The sequence below is a fragment of the Leptosomus discolor genome, chromosome 2 (assembly GCF_034619465.1).
Source record: "Leptosomus discolor isolate bLepDis1 chromosome 2, bLepDis1.hap2, whole genome shotgun sequence".
Classification (NCBI taxonomy): Eukaryota; Metazoa; Chordata; class Aves; order Leptosomiformes; family Leptosomidae; genus Leptosomus; species Leptosomus discolor.
The window spans coordinates 69,414,414-69,433,941 of NC_141392.1; the positions used below are offsets into that span (position 1 = coordinate 69,414,414).

At 37.3% G+C, this 19,528-nt stretch overlaps 1 protein-coding gene across 1 annotated transcript in view; it reads right to left on the reverse strand.

The window, feature by feature from the left end:
* NKAIN2 (sodium/potassium transporting ATPase interacting 2) overlaps positions 1–16,186 on the reverse strand; it is a 315,720-nt gene extending 299,534 nt beyond the window's left edge. The window contains exons 1-2 of the mRNA XM_086460449.1: positions 16,139–16,186; positions 15,243–15,380 (exon numbers count right to left, since the gene is read on the reverse strand). Of these exons, the coding sequence (XP_086316575.1) occupies positions 15,243–15,380; positions 16,139–16,186 (186 nt within the window). The remainder of the gene's footprint in view (positions 1–15,242; positions 15,381–16,138) is intronic.
* Positions 16,187–19,528: the final 3,342 nt, after the last annotated feature.

The window sequence follows — 19,528 nt, forward strand, 5'->3', positions numbered from 1 at the left end:
TCATGGAGCAGATCATCTTGAGTGCCATCACGAGTCATTTACAGAACAACCAGGTGATCAGGCCCAGTCAGCATGCACTTATGAAAGGGAGGTCCTGCTTAACGAACCTGATGTCCTTCTATGACAAGATGACCTGCCTCCTTCTATGACAAGATGACCTGCCTGATGGATCAGGGAAAGGCTTTGGATATTGTTTACCTCGACCTCTGTAAAGCTTTCAACACTGTTTCCCACAGAATTCTAGTGAAGAAACTGTTTGCTCATGGCTTAGATGAGCATATGCTCTGCTGGGTAAAACACTGGCTGGACGGCCGGGCCCAGAGAGTGGTGATCAATGGAGTTAAATCCAGCTGGCGGCTGGTCACAAGTGGTGTTCTGCAGGGGTCAGTACTAGGGCCATTTCCATTTAACATATATATCGATGATCTTGACGAAGGGATAGAATATTCCCTTAGTAAGTTTGCAGACGACACCAAGTTAGGTGTGAGTGTTGATCTGCTTGAGGGTAGGGAGGCTCTACAGAGGGACTCGGACAGGCTGGATCAACGGGCTGAGCCCAATGCTATGAGGTTTAACAAGGCCAAGTGCCAGGTCCATGCAGCGCTACAGGCTTGGGGAAGAGTGGCTCAAGAGCTGCCCAGCAGAAAAGGACCTGGGAAGTGGCTGATTGACAGGTGGCTGAATATGAGTCAGCAGTGTGCCCACATGGCCAAAAAAGCCAATGGCATCCTGGCTTGTATTAGGAATAGTGTGGTCAGCAGGAGTAGGGAGATGATCGTTCCCCTGTACTCAGCATTGGTGAGGCCGCACCTCGAATACTGTGTGCAGTTTCGGACACCACAATACAAGACAGACATTGAGGTGCTGGAGAGAGCGCAGAGAAGGGCAACAAAGCTGGTGAAAGGCCTAGAGAATAAGTCTTACAAAGGGTGGCTGAGGGAACTGGTGCTATTTAGTCTTAAGAAAAGGAGGCTGAGGGGAGACCTTATTGCACTCTACAACTACCTGAGAGGACATTGTAGAGACAGGTGCTGGTCTCTTTTCACAGGTAATTAATGATAGAACAAGAGGGAATGAACTCAAGCTGCACCAAGGTAGGTTTAGGCTAGACATTAGGAAAATTTTTTTCACAGAAAGGGTTGTCAGGCATTGGAATAGGCTGCCCAGGGAGCTGGTTGAGTCATCATCCCTTAATGCGTTTAAAGGTCATTTAAATGTGGTGCTTGGAGATACAATTTAGGGGTGCACTTGGTAGAGCAGGGTTGGTGGTTGGACTTGATGATCTCAAAGGTCTTTTCCAATAATAGGTATTTCAACAAGACTGAAGACAGAAGATTGCTTCTTGTTTCACAGAAAGTAGAGTGGTAAAACCAAACTCATAAGTAAAACCAGTGACACACTTGTTTCAAAACTAAATTTCAAACACAAACTTCCTCTTCAGGCAGATGTATAATTAAGGTAAAGTATTCAGAGTGCCCAGTGCCACAGGCTATGAGTAACTTTTTGGGTTTTATACATGATAAAAAAGTTTTGAAGATGACTACTTTAGATCTAGACTAGAAATTACAAACTGCTTAACAGCAAAGAGTTAAAATAAATGATGTCACCTTAGAATTCATTATTTTATTTTCAGATTTATCACTGATTCAAAACATCTAAGAAAGAAAACATGGCTGCAGTAATTGTGCTTGTTTATATATTAGTTACAAGATGCTATCCTTTAACAAAAAATTCTATACAAAGACCAACACCTAGTCTCTTCCCACAGCTGGTGATTTAATTAAGTTGGAAACCTCTAGAGCTATTTCCAATAAGTGCTGTATTGTTCTGGTTGGACAATAAACCTACCATAGCTAAATGTTAATATTTTTTACCCATAAAGTAAAGAAAAGCAAATATACTCATTGATCTCAGACCAGAAGCACCACAGAAACTTTAAGCGGCTTATTGGCTGAAAAAAAGCAGCATAAAACCCAAAATTGGTTATGTCGGCACTCACCCAAAATTGATACTGAAACAAATGAAAACAGCTGTAGAACGTCATAAATAAATAAATAAATAAATAATGAACAATGTGATTGGAAATAGCTAAGGAACTGCAGCTAGGAGCCAAACTGAGCAGCAGCACAATAAGTAATTCAAACTGGTATAGAGGGAATCATAGCGTTTACTTGTAAAACTACAATGTTACTTTACTAGACTTGTTTAGAAGTACAATTTATATTGATATGCAAAATTCTGTCCTTAGAGGCATTTATAATTCAAATCATACCTGCTGAGTTCACAGCACATAAAATGTTGCTTCACTATGAACTTTATTATTTTAAATTTATTTATCATTTATACGTAAGTTTATCCAACAGGAATGTGTGTAGCATTAACATCTATGCCCAAATATACAGAAGAACCCATAAAAACAAGCTGCAAATAAATAGTGCCCTTGACAGCTAAATTATAGAAATAGGAGCAATGGAAACTGTGGATCATGTTTAACAGTGCATTTTACAGCTCTACTCATTGTTTATCTTGCCTTTCAGCGTCATTCAGAAAATGTATCTTCATTGGTAATGGTATTCATAGCAAGAGGCAAAGCAAACAGTGTGTCCCTTTTTTCTTGTGGTGCTTCAGGAGTTGAAAATCATAATCAAAACATTAAAAATTGAAACAGGTAAGTACAGATGGGAAGAGAGAAACATCTCCGAAGTTCTGAAATGGAGATTTGTGACAAGAAGATTTACAGAATTATTTTTATGTAGTTCTTGTTCAGAAGGCAAAAAAGAAAAAGCCACATTTGGAATATGACTAAAGAAAACCATCTCCATCTTCTCTCAAAATTGGAAATGATGATCTGTAAATGAACAGGACAGTATACCTCTGTGTGATTCTCAGTGCACCCTTCCTGAAGCATAAACTCCGTGTGACAACGAAACTCACAAAAGAGGAGAATGAGTCACATTGCCTAGAAAAAACTCTTGTAAAAAAAAGGTAAGGACAGACTCCAGATATTAGCACATCATCCTGTGCACAGATATAAACCAACCAGGACTGAAGTTTGCTCTCTTCACCTTGATTCAGCCACTAATCTCTACACGTATATTTAAAATGGCATGTAGCTAAAATGAAGCTGTCCAATTTGACTGAGCTGGCCAAAAGAAGAATCGGGTTTCAGTGCAATTAATTGGTAAGTACTGTTACTCAGACTTCATTTAATTTAAAACGGACAGCTTCATTTTAGCTACATGCCATCTTAAATAAACATGTAGAGATTAGTGGCTGAATCAAGGTGAAGAGAATGGAGGAAGACATAGACAGAAGTACAGAAGGAGCTTGAACAGAAAGAGGAGCAGCAGAGTTGTTGTTATGCGACTGTACTCCAGAACAAGCTCTGAACCTGCAGCCTGTTGCAAGCAGAGGCAACAAAGCAGAGGAATGTGAGACTCTGATAGGTAGTTTGGATAAAAGCAATGTTTCCTGGTTTTTTTCCTAATTCTTATCTCATTGTGGTATAAGCTGTTAATTAAAATATATTATTCTCTTGCTGGAAGGAGTGCAACTGCCAGTCCTGGCTGTCACTGTAATAGCCACTGAATCTGACAAAAGAGTTATCACAAAGACAGCTTGAGGCATCAGCCCTTTTCCCTTGGTGAGAGAGGTACTGTCCAAAGACTGTTTTATTATTATTTTTTCTTACAGAACTATTCCACACTGTTAAGTAGCTGTGATCCCAACCTTTATTCCTAGACTTTACAGAGAGTTTGGGGCATCTCTGCAGGATGCAGTTGATAAAGCACTGGCTTGTAACTTGAGAAAAATGGATTCACATGTTGGTCTGTCATAGCCTTTCCTCTGGTACTCAGAAAATCTCTGTCTTTTAGTGTTTCAGGTCCCACATTGTAAAGCAGTGGGGGGAGTACTTCCCTAATTCAGTAGTGTGACACAGGGACAGAGACATTAAAAGCTCTGAGGTGGACAGATATTCCATGAATGTATGCTATAAACATGTACAAGATAAAAAGATAGAGCTATAAGCTCTTAGACAAGCGAATGTCAGCAGTAATTGACATAAGCCAGCTAGAAAAAATTCTAAACAAACAATGTTGCAATCCATAGTAAGTGGTATAGAAACAACAAGGAAATCTGATTAGATGAAGAGAAATATTTGGCACTGAACTACAGAGGTCATTTCAGAGCAGTGGAAACATTACCTTATCCTTGCTTGATTTTTAATTATCTCTAGTTGGCCAGAGCTATTTGGTGTTTGAGAGAATTTTAATGCTTTCAACTGCAGTTTAGGTAGCAGTAGCAAAATCCATGCTTTTTCTCTTTAATCTCTTCCTCTGACTATCTGTTAAAGACATCATTAGGTAAGTGGTTCATTCTTAATGCTTTTCATAGTATTTGAACTACAAAGTGCCAATCAGACATTATTTTAGCAGAAAGGGTTGCTATTTTTTGTTGTTGTTTGGGTTTTTTTTTAAAAAAGAAAAAAACAGCAACAAAAACTTGTAGGATACTCGTTTGCCATTATAGCGACAAATCAGAGGATTTATTCTAAAGAAAGAGAAAATGAAACGTAGAGGAACTTCATCTTTTGGCACCTTTCCAGGGATTCTGTTAGTGAGCTCTCTGGTTTGAATGAAAGAAAATACCAATATTCATTACATGTTATTAGCAGTTCTACACAGAACAGTAGTTCTCCGTGGAGACTCCCTGGAAAACCATCTTCCTTTTCTGTGGAATGGATGAGGGAGAGACATTTTGAATGGCTACTTTTTAAAAGTGAATACAATTCATTGAAAGGGGATAAAAGCATTAAGAAAGGATGAATGCCGCTGAATTCTCCACCAGTTAAACCTGCTATGAAACTAATAATTAAGGAATTAAATTAAAAATATCAGACAGTTTCATGCACTGAACAGGTTCTGCATAAAATTTCCTGGAAATCAATGCTGTACTTCATTATATGATGCAAATTATAATCTTTCATCTTCTAAAACTCAACATATATATCACTCTAAAAATAGTATTAGCTGAGTATCTGAAAATGAATGAAAATCCATCTCAATCTAAAAGAAAACAAAACTCCAAGTAGAACTGTCGCTGAAGTAAACTCTATCCTGGAGTCTTGTCCAGGGTGTCTTTCACAACATTTTCTGAAAATATCCCAAAGTAATTTTCAGGATTCAGTGGCTCTAAGAACCTAACAGATTTCATGGCTAAACAAGTGAGAATAGTTTATCATGTTTTCAAAATGTTTATTATTTAAAAGACCTCTTGGCGCCTGACAGCTTCTCACTCAATTATCTACAATGAAACTCCATCAGGCTGGTACACTTTTTCTCTTTAAAACTCTGTTTTCTAACAGTAGAGGACTTCTGGAAAAGTAATGACTTGTACAAAAGTTAGAGGAATCAGAGACTTAGGATCTCTTAACTGGGATGGTTTCATTTTTATGTCTTGACTAGTTATCTGATCAACAGTTTGTTTTCCTTTTTTTTCCCATTGTGTTTCCCTAGAGCTGGAAGACTAACTGTCTGAGTACTCTTTAATCATGAAATAATATTTTACACTTTCTTAAGAAGTTGGGTCAGGTTTGCTGAACACAGAAGAAATTTCCTTTACATAATTTCCTTTAGATTAATCTTTTTGTACCTTAATGCCTCACACCTAAATATGTTCGAGCAAAGAGAGTAGATGAAAGTAGTCAAACTATACTCAGACAATTTTTATGGGAAAAAAAAAAAAAAAGTTTGTGTGGTCTTTATTCTAAATAGTACGAAAATTTTAAAGTCAAGAGCCAAAAAAGGCAGAAAATGCCAGAGAAATTTACTGTAGGCTATCATTTTTTATCTAATTCCATGCAGTCAAGACAGATGCACTCTACATAATATTATACTGGAGGTGATTCTCCAACATATTTGCCCAAGGCTCAGCTGAATCTCAAGGGCTGGAGAGTTTGAGATCTGTTGAGATCTCATGCAATTTATCAAAATATTTCTAAAAGATGAAGTCAAAATCAAAAGTCCATTGTAATTGAAGCCTAGACTAGCTTCCTGCACTGATTATCAGGTAGAAAAACAGACTATCTGTTTTAAACTGATATTTAATATACTCCACCAATAAACTAACCACTAAGCATAAAGAATGACTCTCTGACCACTGGAATACTTAATCTCTTCTTTGTACATGTTCTGTATGCGTGCAAGGAGTTAACCTCAAAATTTGGATTAGTGAAATCGCTACAGCTATGACATTGACCAGCTACCTATTCACTAACTTCTACTTCCTTCACATTCCCACCCCTACCATAAAGTAGGTTAGATTCAGTATCAAAAGTAAACTGCTGAGCCTGTCCTTTTAAATATAAACCCAAGCACATTTAAATCCACAACATACTAAAATCTAATCTTTTAACACAACAGCAGCAAAAGCACTCTATTAAACAGCATACCTCCCTGTGAATTGAAATCCCTTTCAGCAAATGTTGTTTAAAGTTCAAAGGGCAGTCTTCTACTTACATCCCTACTGGTTTTTCACAGCATTTGCCAGAAATGAGCAAAACTCTCCAATAAAATAACAGTTAGCAAAGTTTACAAAGGTCATTCTTATGGAGGTAGCATCCAGTAGTGAAAGGACAGACTATGAAAAGAATCCTGAACTCTACTCTTCTGTGACATCCAAATTGTTATCAGTAATCTTTTATAAGAATTTTAAAGATAAAAAGTCGTAACAACATGCTTTTGCTCCAGGCATTTCTGAACATGGACATATTTCAGAAAACACTGACAAGATCTGAAGGAGGATCACTGAAAATGTGACCAGCACAAAGGATCTTTTTAGGAAGGTGAGTTTTGACAAACAGCAAGCATCCCTCAACCAAACTATTTAGTATAAATTCCATTACGAAAAGGATGTTAACAATATTGAACACTTACCATGGGAAGTGCATTGATGTATCTGGCATAATGAAAATGAAACCATGAATGAAATTTGGGGCTAGTTTAGGGTTAAGGTGGATTCTCCAGCAGCGTAATAGCCTTAATTCATGTTATGATTTGGAGCTTTATCAGAGTGTCCCAAAAATGGTTCTGCAATACTCATTTTGAAGGTTTACTAGTCCTCTTCTAAGTTTTCTATTTTTATTCTGTACTTTTTTTTTTTTTTGTTCTTATACTCTTGGCCATGCGCTTTGCTCTTCAAAGCTCTTTCTTACTTCTATACAATTCTATGCTGTACTATAATTTTAGTAATTTTCTTTTTTAATTTACTTCATCAGACACAAACTCTCACAGAGATGTTTATTTTAGCTAACCATCTCTACTAAGCAACCATATGAGTGTGCTGTTTCTCCTTTGCTTTGTCTCCTTTTTAATTTGGGAGTCTCTGGGGATTCTAAACTATGATAAAGATTTTATTCTCCATTTTTCACCAGGATGAGGATTAGTAAAATTGTTTGTTTCTTGATATTTCCTGAGGCACATTGACCGCTAATACTGTAGTCACTATTATTTGATGACTCACACATAATTATTTTTTAATAAACTCATTTGATTTACTCTCAACTGAAGGCAAACTTTCTATGTGACTAATTTTTAATCAATAGCCCAAAGAATAAAATGAGTAAGCACTGAGGAACTATTTTGTTAAAGTTTGGCCTGACTAAGCATTTTTTCTACTTAGGTGTAGAAAGACCTTTCCATAAGGACCGCTTTGTGGAATGCTGTCATCTCCTTGATCTTGTATAGTTTCTGTTTTCTGAAACTTTTTGATCTTTCTGACTGAAAATGTAATGGTAGTGTGCTTATATTACTGTGACTTGAAACTACTGAATGAGTATCTCCAATTAGTCCTTTCCCAAGTGCAAGAACTTCTTTATACACATGCACTTCCCAAATAAAATGGCTGTTCCGTCCTCCCTGTTTAAGGCACACACTCGCTATATATTGCTTAACTTCTGGAATTCTACAATCTGGGGAAATTACTATTCTGTCAACAATCTCTTCTATTGCTTGTCTTTGAGGCACCTCTCCTTTTTGTTGTGGTGTTTTGATTTTGTTTTTTTTTGTTTGTTTGTCCATTTATTTTTTTTTTCCAGTGGGTATATATACATTTGGATTACCTCTGATTTTTTAGCCATTAATTAAGTTTTACTGACACAGTTTTTTCTACTAACATGGAAATGCAACCTCTGTCATCTCACACTTACTGGTTTTGATTTGGCCTGTAAGTACTAAAATAAAAATCAACTTTTGTCATGATCTTTTCAACCTGACTGAAACCAATAAATCCTGGAAATTTTACACTAAGAACAGAATAAACATTCACATTCATTATTATCCATGACAAACTACTGAATCAAGGAACAAACTGAGGAATATCATTATGTGTGCTTGAACGACATGTTAGCAAACAAAACATCTTGCCAATGGCACATTTTGAAACAGAATCAGTATCCTGATTCACAGTCTCCTGTGACAGCCAACAGACAAAGCTGCTACTAAAATGTTCAAGGTCTTTATTTTCTTAATTACTTATAGTATTATTGGGCATCAGCTCAAAATCATTATGCAGAAGATTATTGCTTTTGTCCCGCAATTATCGTTTGCTCCGAAATGTTGTGTAAAGCATAGGAGTAGTTTGTGTGACTATGTGCCTCTTTCCGTAAATAAATGTCTACATTTCAGTTGCAACATAGTAAATCATCACATAAGTACAATTAAGGTGAAGCACTGAATGAGTTTTTTCAAACAGGTACAAAAGTACTTCCTGAGAAACCCCTTTACAGAGAGCAGTCTCAGATAGGAGTCTGACTCCATAGACTGCAAGAACTTTGTTCTTGCAGGCTGACTAGAATGTACGGTGACTATTCCGTTTCATTTCATCCTCCTCTTTATTAAGCTGTAAAGAAAGGAGAAGTAAACTACATTTTTTAATAATTCCTGTACTGAGCTTGAGTACATGCACTTTCTTATTTTAAATAAAACAAGTGACCGGAAAATAAATCCGATTAGGTCAACAAAGTAAATTAATCTCAGAGAACTCAATTATTACAAACATTTTAAGCACAAGATTTTTTTTTTTTTTTACTATAAATAACTCTTTAATCAGGAAGAAGGACTGAAAACTGGTTCTCTTACAAAATTTAGCAAAACAGTCTCCTGAAAGTTCTCTCACCAAAAATTCTGGCCAAATCATTAACTCTATGGAGCCTGTCTTTAAAATTCAAAAGAGTAGCTGTCATGGTTTAACCCCAGCCAGCAACTAAACACCACGCAGCCATTCACTCACTCCTCCCCCCTCCCAGTGGTATGAGAAGGAGAACTGAAAAAAAAAAAGTAAAACTCATGGGTTGAGATAACAATATTTTAACAACTAAATTAAATAGACTATAATAATATCAATAAGAATATAATATTATATAATAATAGTAGTAATGAAAAGGAACCTAACAAAAAAGAGAGAGAAATAAAATGACAAGTGATGCACAGTGCAGTGGCTCACCACTTGCTGACCAACGCCCGAGCAGCTATCTTCCCCTTCCCGCCAACTCCCCCAGTGTACGTACTGAGCATGACGTTCTATGGTATGGAATATCCCTTTGGCTAGTTCAGGTCAGCCGTCCTGGCTGTGCTCCCCCCCAGCTTCTGGTGCACCTCCTCGGCTGGCAGAGCGTGGGAAACTGAAAAGTCCTTGACTTAGGATAAGCGCTACTCAGCAACAACTAAAATATCAGTGTGTGATCAATGTTATTCTCACACTAAATCCAGAACTCAGCACTGTACCAGCTGCTAGGAAGAAAATGAACTCTATCCCAGCCGAAACCTGGACAGTAGCTCAGGGAGCGTGGGTCTAGAACTGCAGATTCCCTGCTGTTCTTGGCTTTACAGTTTTCTACAGCATGGTTAATGTTGTTTGATAGTATCCTGGTATGTACATATGACACATGAATTGCTGCACATTTTGATGTACTGCTTTAAACATTTAAAGACATGGAAGATACTAAATTGCAATATACAACTGAAATACTCCAAAACAGATCTGGTAGACTCAGGGCTACTTGTCATACAAGGCATTAAGTAGATTCCACTAGGGATGCTGAAGCAATTGACAATGTCTAGTCTTTAAAAAGACATAGATTAACTCAGTTATACTCTCTGGGGCCTAATGGTTTGGCAGAGTGATGATGCTGCAAGAAGCTCAGACATAAGGTAATTGCCTCTTTCTCTTTTTTTAATATATATCAGTAATTACGTGTTAAGTAATGTACCAGTAATAACCTATCCTTTTCTCCCAGACTTAATGTGACCAGGTATTATCCTGTACAAGATTCTTTTTGCTCTTAAAGGTTGCAAATCTGCTTTGTGTCAAACTGAGATCCTTGTTGTCTTCTTCTAGTATACTGTGGCCTGTACAAGTCCCTATTATGTTCACTATTATTAGGAGGTGTTACTATTATGTTTAACAGGAGGAAATACTAGAACAGAATAAATTAATCCCTGAGAAAATGTTAGTAATGTTGTTGTCCATTGTGTAATTTTGCTTCACACACAACCAAAGTCCACTTGAACTGTGCAAAAACCACATCATTACGAGAAAACAATTTGTACAGTCTCCTACTATCACAGGTTTGAAACAAGGTAATTCCTTCTGGATTAAAAGTTTTCTCATTGGTATTGGATTTTCACTTTATGCTCAAGGCAGGAGAATTTATTCTTTAGTACAAATGCTCTTTCACTTTCTTATCACTCTTGCTTTGTCTATCAGACTGCTCAATAAAATGTACAGAATTGTACAAAAATTCTTTACTGGAAGCAATTCTAGAGGAAGTAAATATAAGAGATCTAGAAGATACAAATAAGCAGTGGAAATTACAGTGGAATCTACCTCCCAGGCACGATTTTCCTCAAATTCTCATACTTCATAATTCACTTCAAAGTTTTTCTCTCTCTGTTTATGTCACTGTGAAGTTCCACTAGATATTCATTTATCTTCTTCCCACGGCAGGGAAGAAACAAAGTACTTAACTTTACAGTGCTACCTCTGTAGCACTGGTGAACCACAAGGTGAGCTTCACCTGTCAAGTGGATTCCTCTGTTTGGAGAAGAGAATGACATTCAGTAAAAATGGGACTTTTTGTCCTTATATATTCTGAGAATACTTTCTAGAAATGTTAAGACAACAGTAGAATGAGATTGCCAAGGTTTCTATAATGTAGGAACCAGAAAAAGTTTAGTGGCATTTCCTTACTTTTTTTCTTTCATAGAATCATAGAATGGTTTGGGTTGGAAGGGACCTTAAAGATCATCTAGTTCCAACCCCACCTTCCACTGGATCAGGTTGCTCAAAGCCCCATTGAACCTGGCCTTGAACACTTCCAAGGAAGGGGCATCTACAACTTCTCTGGGAAACCTGTTCCAGTGTCTCACCATCCTCATTGTAAAAATTTTCTTCCTTATGTTCAGTCTAAACCTACGCTCTTTCAGTTTAAACCTAGTGTCCCTTGTTCTCTCACTAAGGCCCTGGTACAAAGTCTTTCTCCATCTTTCTTGTAAGTCCCCTCTATATATTGAAGGGTTGAAATAAGGTCTCCCTGGAGACTTCTCGAGGCTGAACAACCCCAACTCTCTCAGCCTTTCCTCATAGGAGAGGTGTTCCAGACCTCTGACTCTTTTCATGGCCCTCCTCTGGACTCACTGTAACATGTCTGTCTTTCTTGTACTGTGGGCCCTAGCATTGGACACAGTACTCCAAGTGGGGTCTCAGGAGAGTTGAGTATGGGGTTGAGAATCACCTCCCTCGACCTGATGGTCACACTGCTTTTGATGCAGCCCAGGATACGATTGGCTTTTTGTGATGCAAGCACATATCACTGCCTCACATGCAATTTTCCACATGGCCATCAGTACCCCCAAGTCCTTCTCCATAGGACTTCTCTCAATTCATTCATCCCTCAGTCTGTACTGATATCAGGGATTGCCCTGACCCAGGTGCAGGACCTTGCACTTGGCCTTATTGAATTTCATGAGGTTTGCATGGGCCCACTCCTCAAGGCTGTCAAGGGCCCCCTGGACAACATCCCTTCCCTCTTTTGATGTGGCCATGCAGCCACTTCCTTATCCATCTAACAGTCCATCTGTCAAACCTGTATCTCTCCATCAGATTGCGGGAGACCGTATCAAAAGTCTTACAGAAGTCTAGAGAGATTACATCCATAACTCTTCCCTTGCCTACTGATGCACTTACGTCATTGTAGAAAGTCACTAGATTAGTCAGGCAACTAATAATCCACAGCAGAGTGAGGAATACGTGTTGAGCACATCAGCACAGCTAGAATCCCTCTATAGAAGTAATGTGGAGAAATTGAGCCTCCAGGCAGAGCCCTACCCAGTTGAAGAGTATTGCTTCTTTCCAGAACCCTTAATAATTTGCATTGATATTAGCTCTCAGGCATTTGCATTGATGGATCCTGTGACAGCACTGCTATAACCCACATTTACAATTCAGTCATTACAGTGGCTAACCTTTGTTCCTACTGAAATCCTTATTCTCTGTTTCAGCATAGTGCTGTTAAGCAGTTCTTTTATAATTTTTTTTTAAAAAATAATTCAATTATTATCTTTTGAAAAGATGCTCATTCTCATCCTCAGAACAGATGTTTCACCTCCTGCATCAATTGCTCATTTATTGGTCAATGGTTCAGGTATTCAAGCAAAAATTAATGTCTTCTTGCCAAGCCTATATTAAGATTAACCCCTCTGATGATACTAACCTTAAAGTTCCTGTCCTTTTTGTCCACAACAACTCCTGTGTCCCATGTAATTTGAACTATTTTCGAAGGCCCGAAACCACAGTCACCTTTTCCGCTCACCCACTTCTAAACTTCCCCGTGACTCTTGCGAGTTCAAGGACACAATTTCATTTGTGGTGTCCCGTCTGTCTAAAACTTATTTCCTCTTCTCCCTAAGCCACCAAATAATTTCTTTAGATCTCACCTTTAAACCTCCCGGCTCTCTTTAACCTATGATTCACAACCTCTGGAAAACATTTTTGTGATATCTTTTATGAAGCATGCACAGTAAAAAGGGAATTTATTGTAGTCGTGTTGAAGCAAACTATACTTGAGGTACTAATGTGACTGTAGATTAAGGGTCCTATAGGGTCCACTCAAGACAGATTGATCCTTGCAGAATCTATTGAAGTCTGAGTATTTGCATCCACTCACCTGAAAACCTCATAGCTACACCCTTGCAGGCTGTTGTCTTTCTTCTTGCCTTTGAACTCACAACTTTACTTCTGATATCAGATGACACCCAGCTTCCACAAGGTGCTTATTCAGGGCCCAGTCAAACTGAATAAAAGGATGAAGCTTCCTTATCTCTCCCTCCAGTGACCAGTACCATTTCCCTCATCCTGATTTTAGATACTCTCCAAAGAAAGCAGCAGTAGAAATGAAAAAAAATCATAGCACTCTGTCGATCCAACTAGATGAAGGACGAAAGTTCCGTCATTGTTCCCTTACCTAAGCACTCTGTGACAGATGGCAGATTCAGGCGTCTATCATAAAATCTGAGCAAGACAAACAATTCGATCTTAGATTGGTTCTATCCAATTCAACGAGAGGATGCAGGAAGGCAAACTCACAAAGCCAGATAGGCTACAGAGCGAGGGTGAGGGGGAGCTCTAAGAAAAGATATGTGTGAAAATCAGTAGGATGTTGCGGCACAAACATTATCACCCAGAACCTCATGTGAATGGTACCTATTTATAAGGCCGGTATTCCTCCCCATTCACAATGCACTCATCATTGTAGCAGGTAATTTTCCGTACTCCTGTTGAAAAGGCTATTTAAATCTAGCTTTTTTGTTTAGCTCAGCTAAGTGTTTTATGCTTATGCTCATTTTTATGTCTTGGAACAGTCTTGGGATGGAAGACTTTACTCTTTATTTAACTGACAGTTGCTTGAATTTTGTTTTTTCATTTTCAAGATTTTTGTACTGGTCAAAGCCCTAGAAATAGAAGAAGAATACTCCAGTTCACATTCATATGACTCCCAGAGTTGTAGCTTGAAGGAAACACTCTGAATATTTAAGGCTTGCAATATATTTCTCAATCTTGATAATATATGTTTTGGAATATATTAAATTGAGTGCATGCATAAAGACATTATACATGTATACACACATTTTCTGCATGTAGGAAAGCACAGAAACACTGACACAATGCTAATGTATTACTGTTAACATCATACAACTGCAATATGGATGGTAGCACAGTTGTACAAGCAAAACCTTTCTACCTCCTGAGTGACTAGTGGTAAATGAGAGAATAGTACAAGAGGAAACAGACTCTGCAGAATGTGGGTATAGATTCAGTGGAGTTATTTTCATTTGACATGAAAATATGGTTGTGTACGAGCAAATCTTTTTAACTGTATGTCTCTGAAAAGAATACAAGCTTTAACTGAATTAGCAGTCGGTTTTGATAGAAATATTGTTATGCAAATCTATTTCTAACAAAAGGTGTTCTGAATGATGGCTTTCAGATCTATTATTCTGTCTTTATAGACCTACAAATGGGGAAAACCCCAAACCCAGAGTATGAAATGAGGATTTCATTAATACTGTATTGTACCAAAGAGTACAGCAATACAGAGTCTGTGTATGAGGAGTAGCTGAATAAGGAAAAGAAATGGATTAAAAATAAAAAAGGTCTAAATCCTTACTTTTATTCTGGAGCCCTCAGTCCATAACCATCAAACTTGCATTTCTTACCATGTTCTCATATTTCATTTTCAACTTGGACTATAATTTCTAGGCTGGATATACATAACAGATAGGCATTCCATCAATGATGGCTAATAACGAGTAACTATAATAAATCATAGATCTGTTGAGGAGGTCCAGTGGATCTAGGAAAGTTATGGCTAGCATTTATTCTAGCTATAGATTCTTGTAATTCTGAGGATTCTGTAATTCTTTAAACTGACTTCACTTCTTGAATGTTCTTGTTGCCACGTAATTTGTGATCATATTGACTTTCAACTTTTGTAGGTTGTTACCACTTTACCATTTAATTATTGCAGATGTCTCAAAAGCATAATAAGTAAATGCAAAATATTACAGAAGAAAGTTAAATGAAGATGAGATTTCTATTTGATTTCTAAGCAATATAGTATGGAATGTTGCCTTTTTTTTTTTTTTTTACATGCACATCAAAATAAGTAAATAAAATTAAATACTCACTCCTGTTATGTAACGAGGTCTATACTGGATGGTTCCAAATAAGCCAAGTATGACTATAATAATATGTATAAAATTTGCCAGAATGGGTGCCCACTGATAACCAAGGAAGTCAAATATCTGCCTCTCGAGCACAGAAACCTATGATTAAAAAGCAAAAGCATAAATAGATTAGAACAGACCAGAAAACATATATTAGGGCATTTCCCCTTCCCATACCCAAGATAACTGCCCTGAGTTAAAAAATACTTCAGTCAGCAGTAAAATGAAATGATATTGCAATGATCCACCTTCTTGTTTTAATGAAAGCTGTGTTTCTCACTGACAGTTTACTGAGTTATATTCAGTTAGCTAAAACATTCATGTGGGCAATTCTACTGAGATACTAAACTGTTGACTAGGATGGTTTGTTTGCAGGAGGAGAAACACAAATCATTTTGTTCTATACACCAGCAAATGCTATAATGTTCTAGGGTATCAGTGCTGAAAATAAGTGGCAGGCTTATGACAGCTTCTCAGCTACTTTGCTTGCATTCACAAACACCATCCTTCAGACTAGACCTGTCTCTTTACTTCCATTATTTCCCTAACTTTTGGGGTTTTTTTTGTTTTCCTCTTCCCTCTGTCCCCAGCTATTCTGTCAGTGGGCTTTTATGTGTAACCAAACACATGCAACTTTTTAACTTTTTAAATGAATAATTAACTACTGTTCACCACTGTTCTTGCATAATATAGCTATGGGAGAGTTTTTTCAATGTTTATGCCGCAGTCCACTGCCACACCAACACTTTCTTTTTGAAATTAAGAAAACTTGCCATTAAAATGACAGTCTACGCTTACACCAGCATTGAAAATGTAAAGAGTGTTAATTATATAGTACTTGTGGGCATATGTTGTACTTTAAGATAGGGATTGTCAAAAGAATCCTGAGGAAGTTTGTCAGCCATATCGTTTTGAATTTGAAAGTTCAGAGTTCCATGTCAAACAATGAATTCATCTCTACAACAAAGATTCCTTTCACAGAATGCATCCAGCCTATAGCCAGTCTCGGTATTTTGCCTACCTTTTTATTTTACAAATTTATTCACAGAAAGAGATTCTGGTCCTACATCATCCAAGATCTTAAGGAACTGCTTTGTGCTATCCTACAAGTCTCCCTAGCAAAGTAACATCATAGAAGAGTTCCCAGAATCCAAAGACATAATATTCTAATGGTGACAATGTAATGAAGAAAGAAAAGGAAGGCCAAGCTGTACTAGGAACTTCATGAAATCTCAGACTGCCTGTGCTTCTAAGTTGATCATTAAGATATATTTCATTGACTACTGGCATAGACATTTATATAAAAAAAGACCAACATGTGGCATAAAGCAGTGTTTTGTTGGTCTGTGTGAAGTCTATCAGGAGTATCAGCAAAAGACCTGCTACACCTTAAGTGGTGTTAAACAGGTAACAGGGAAAATGCTCACTCTGAGCACAGAGCTCTTATTTTCGTCAACTGAACAAAGAGTAAATGAGAACAGCAAAGCAGAAGCAAAAAGAGTCTAGACTGTACAAGCTTCAAGTATAGTAACAGTAGGGAATCAGCAAGCAAAAAAATACATGGGATGATGCAAATCATTCAACCAGTAGGAAATTAAACAGTTAAGTATGCCAATTACAGAAGAAAATTGCAGCAGGTAGTTAATTATATTAAAAAGTAGAAAACCTAATATTTCTGCTGCAACTTTAGGTTAAAGGGAAACTTTTTTTTTTTTTTTTGATGACTAGCAATTTCTTCAGTACCAAGCAACCACTCCCTCAGATTTTGTGGCCATGTTGAAATTTCGGGGGACACACACACCTGTGTGAAACCAAGACACACAAGACAGTGGGTAAATATTGGCTATGCAGAACAATGAGACAAGTCTACACCACCTCTGTCCTTGTGTATCTACCTCACATTTGCCACAGGCAGACTTGCTATTAGACTTTCTCCTGTCACTCCAAGGAATCAGCTGTGTGTGGGGACTGCTGGATATGTGAAATGGCAGCATTCTGGTAGAATGTGCAGAGATAAAATGCTTTGGAAATGCAGCTGCTGTTCCTTAGAAGATCTGACTACTGCAGCAAGGTGCATCACAGATTTATCAAATGGAAAATATCGGACAGAACTAGATTTTTATTCCCACTTCATGAAGTGATGAAGGTAGAGAGAAAATAAAAACAACCCACAAACAGAAAAATAATACAGACTTTCTACATGCAGTTACTTTAAAAAAAAATCTCTTTGGGTCTGTGTTTCTAAAAGGGGAAAAGCAAAAAGTAGGACAAAGTACCGACAAAATCTATTAAAACCAGTATTATGTAGCTTCCTCCTCTTCCACAGATGCCAGAATCATAAGGGATTTCCTTACATAGCAAGAGAAAATATAGACCTGATTTTGAAACTCTTTTTTCCCTTTACTTCCAAAACTTAAAATTTTTGGTTAAACAACTGCACTTTTTTCTCCAAATCATATCCATCAGCTTTAAATGTTTAATGACGTTTCAAAGACATTACAGAGAGAAAGGAAAGGATCGACAAAGAAATATTAATCTTTAAAGTCTACGAACAGATAAAGAATTGTCCATTTCCTTTCTTCTTCTTCTGGAAACAAGACTTTGAAATGAGAATAGGAAAGAGGAAAAATAGATGCTTTGGATGAAAAAGTACACTATGGTAAGAAAAGAAAAATACGTTTTAATTCAACTCAATTTTAATACTGCAGTGAACCCAAAATGTAGAGTTACGGACAGTCAGTTCCCAATGTTAGAAAATAAACATCCACCACATTGTCTTCCTAGGCTTCCAAATAACTAAAATGTCATAGACAGATTAGGTTATGTAATCACCGATAAAATTATAGAAGAGTTAAGTGTAATTACAGTGAACCAATTTTACTAATGCATTATTTTTTCTTGACTTCTGATAACTGTTTCAAAAATAAATACAAAATAAAACCAGCCTGTATACTGTCAAGTTGGAATAGCTCAAACTACTTCCAGATTCTTGTCAGAGGCTAGTTGTTAGTAGGTTAACAATGTTACTGACCTTGAAGGATCTAAAAATTGAATTTCCAGAGGATAAAGAAAACTACTTTGAGATGATTCTTAAAGTATATGATTGGACTAAACTTTCAGACAGGAACCACAAAGGAGAAACCAGCGAAAAGATGATTTATAACACAAACTCAAAAATGGAAAATGACAAAGTGCTCAGAAAGCTCCTTGAGAAGAAACTCAATCATGACTACTTCACAAAGATACAGAATCAAAATTTTGCATTGATATAAATTAAAAATGCACACAGGCACACACATAGGTGTGTATGTATGGCTCTGGCCAGTCAGGACTCTTGGACAGCACACACAGCACAGAGGTACCCAGTACAATGGGGCCTGGGCTGGGTCACAGTCAACTGATGGACTCGCTAGCTGAGTCATGGTAACAGGCTCACTGTTCACTCCAAAGGAAGATTACTAGTTTATATGGCAGTGAAGGAGAATTAAGCAACTGTGGTTTATATCATGACTGGTGCAGTCTAAGAACGAGCTACAGAAATTAAGCTCTAATCAGCTCTGTTGTGTTGCATGAGATGCCCACAGCTTCTAATCCTTTGCTTGTGTTTTTAAGTTAGACATACAGTTTTTTAATGACTCAGTTCTTGGTTCTATGGCATAGAAAGTTAAAAAAAGCCCAATAATACAAGTATTTTCGGCCTGTGGCTTGTGAAAGAATTCTAATGCTAAAGCCTACCTGCATCACATACAACATCCCCAGCTAACCCTCCCCCAGTACTTCCACCATTTTGAGGCAGAATTCATATATTTGTGCCATTCCTTAGAGAGGTTAATTTAATTTTTCATCAAAATTTTAGATAGCATCCTGAGATAGTGGGCCCAGTTACTCAATGACTTCTCTCCTGTTACCCAGCAGAAAAACAGAATAATATTTTGAAAGTCAAATCCATACAAAATATACCTACATATCTGCAAGTGGGCATGTACATGTGAGTCAAGTCCTTTACTGCAAAACAACAGGGAAAGAAAAAAAGATTTGATTTCTTTTTTGTAAGAAGAATCACAAAACTAATATGAAGTTCTGTAAAGAACCATGGACACAATGGTGTTCTCAGCACACCTAACAAAAACATCACAAGCACAGCTAATTCAAGTTAAAATCAAGAAGGAATTAGTTTCCACTTGTCCATTCGTTCCTTAAAGGAATCACATATATAATATTAAGCCCCTGGCTTAATCCATTTGATG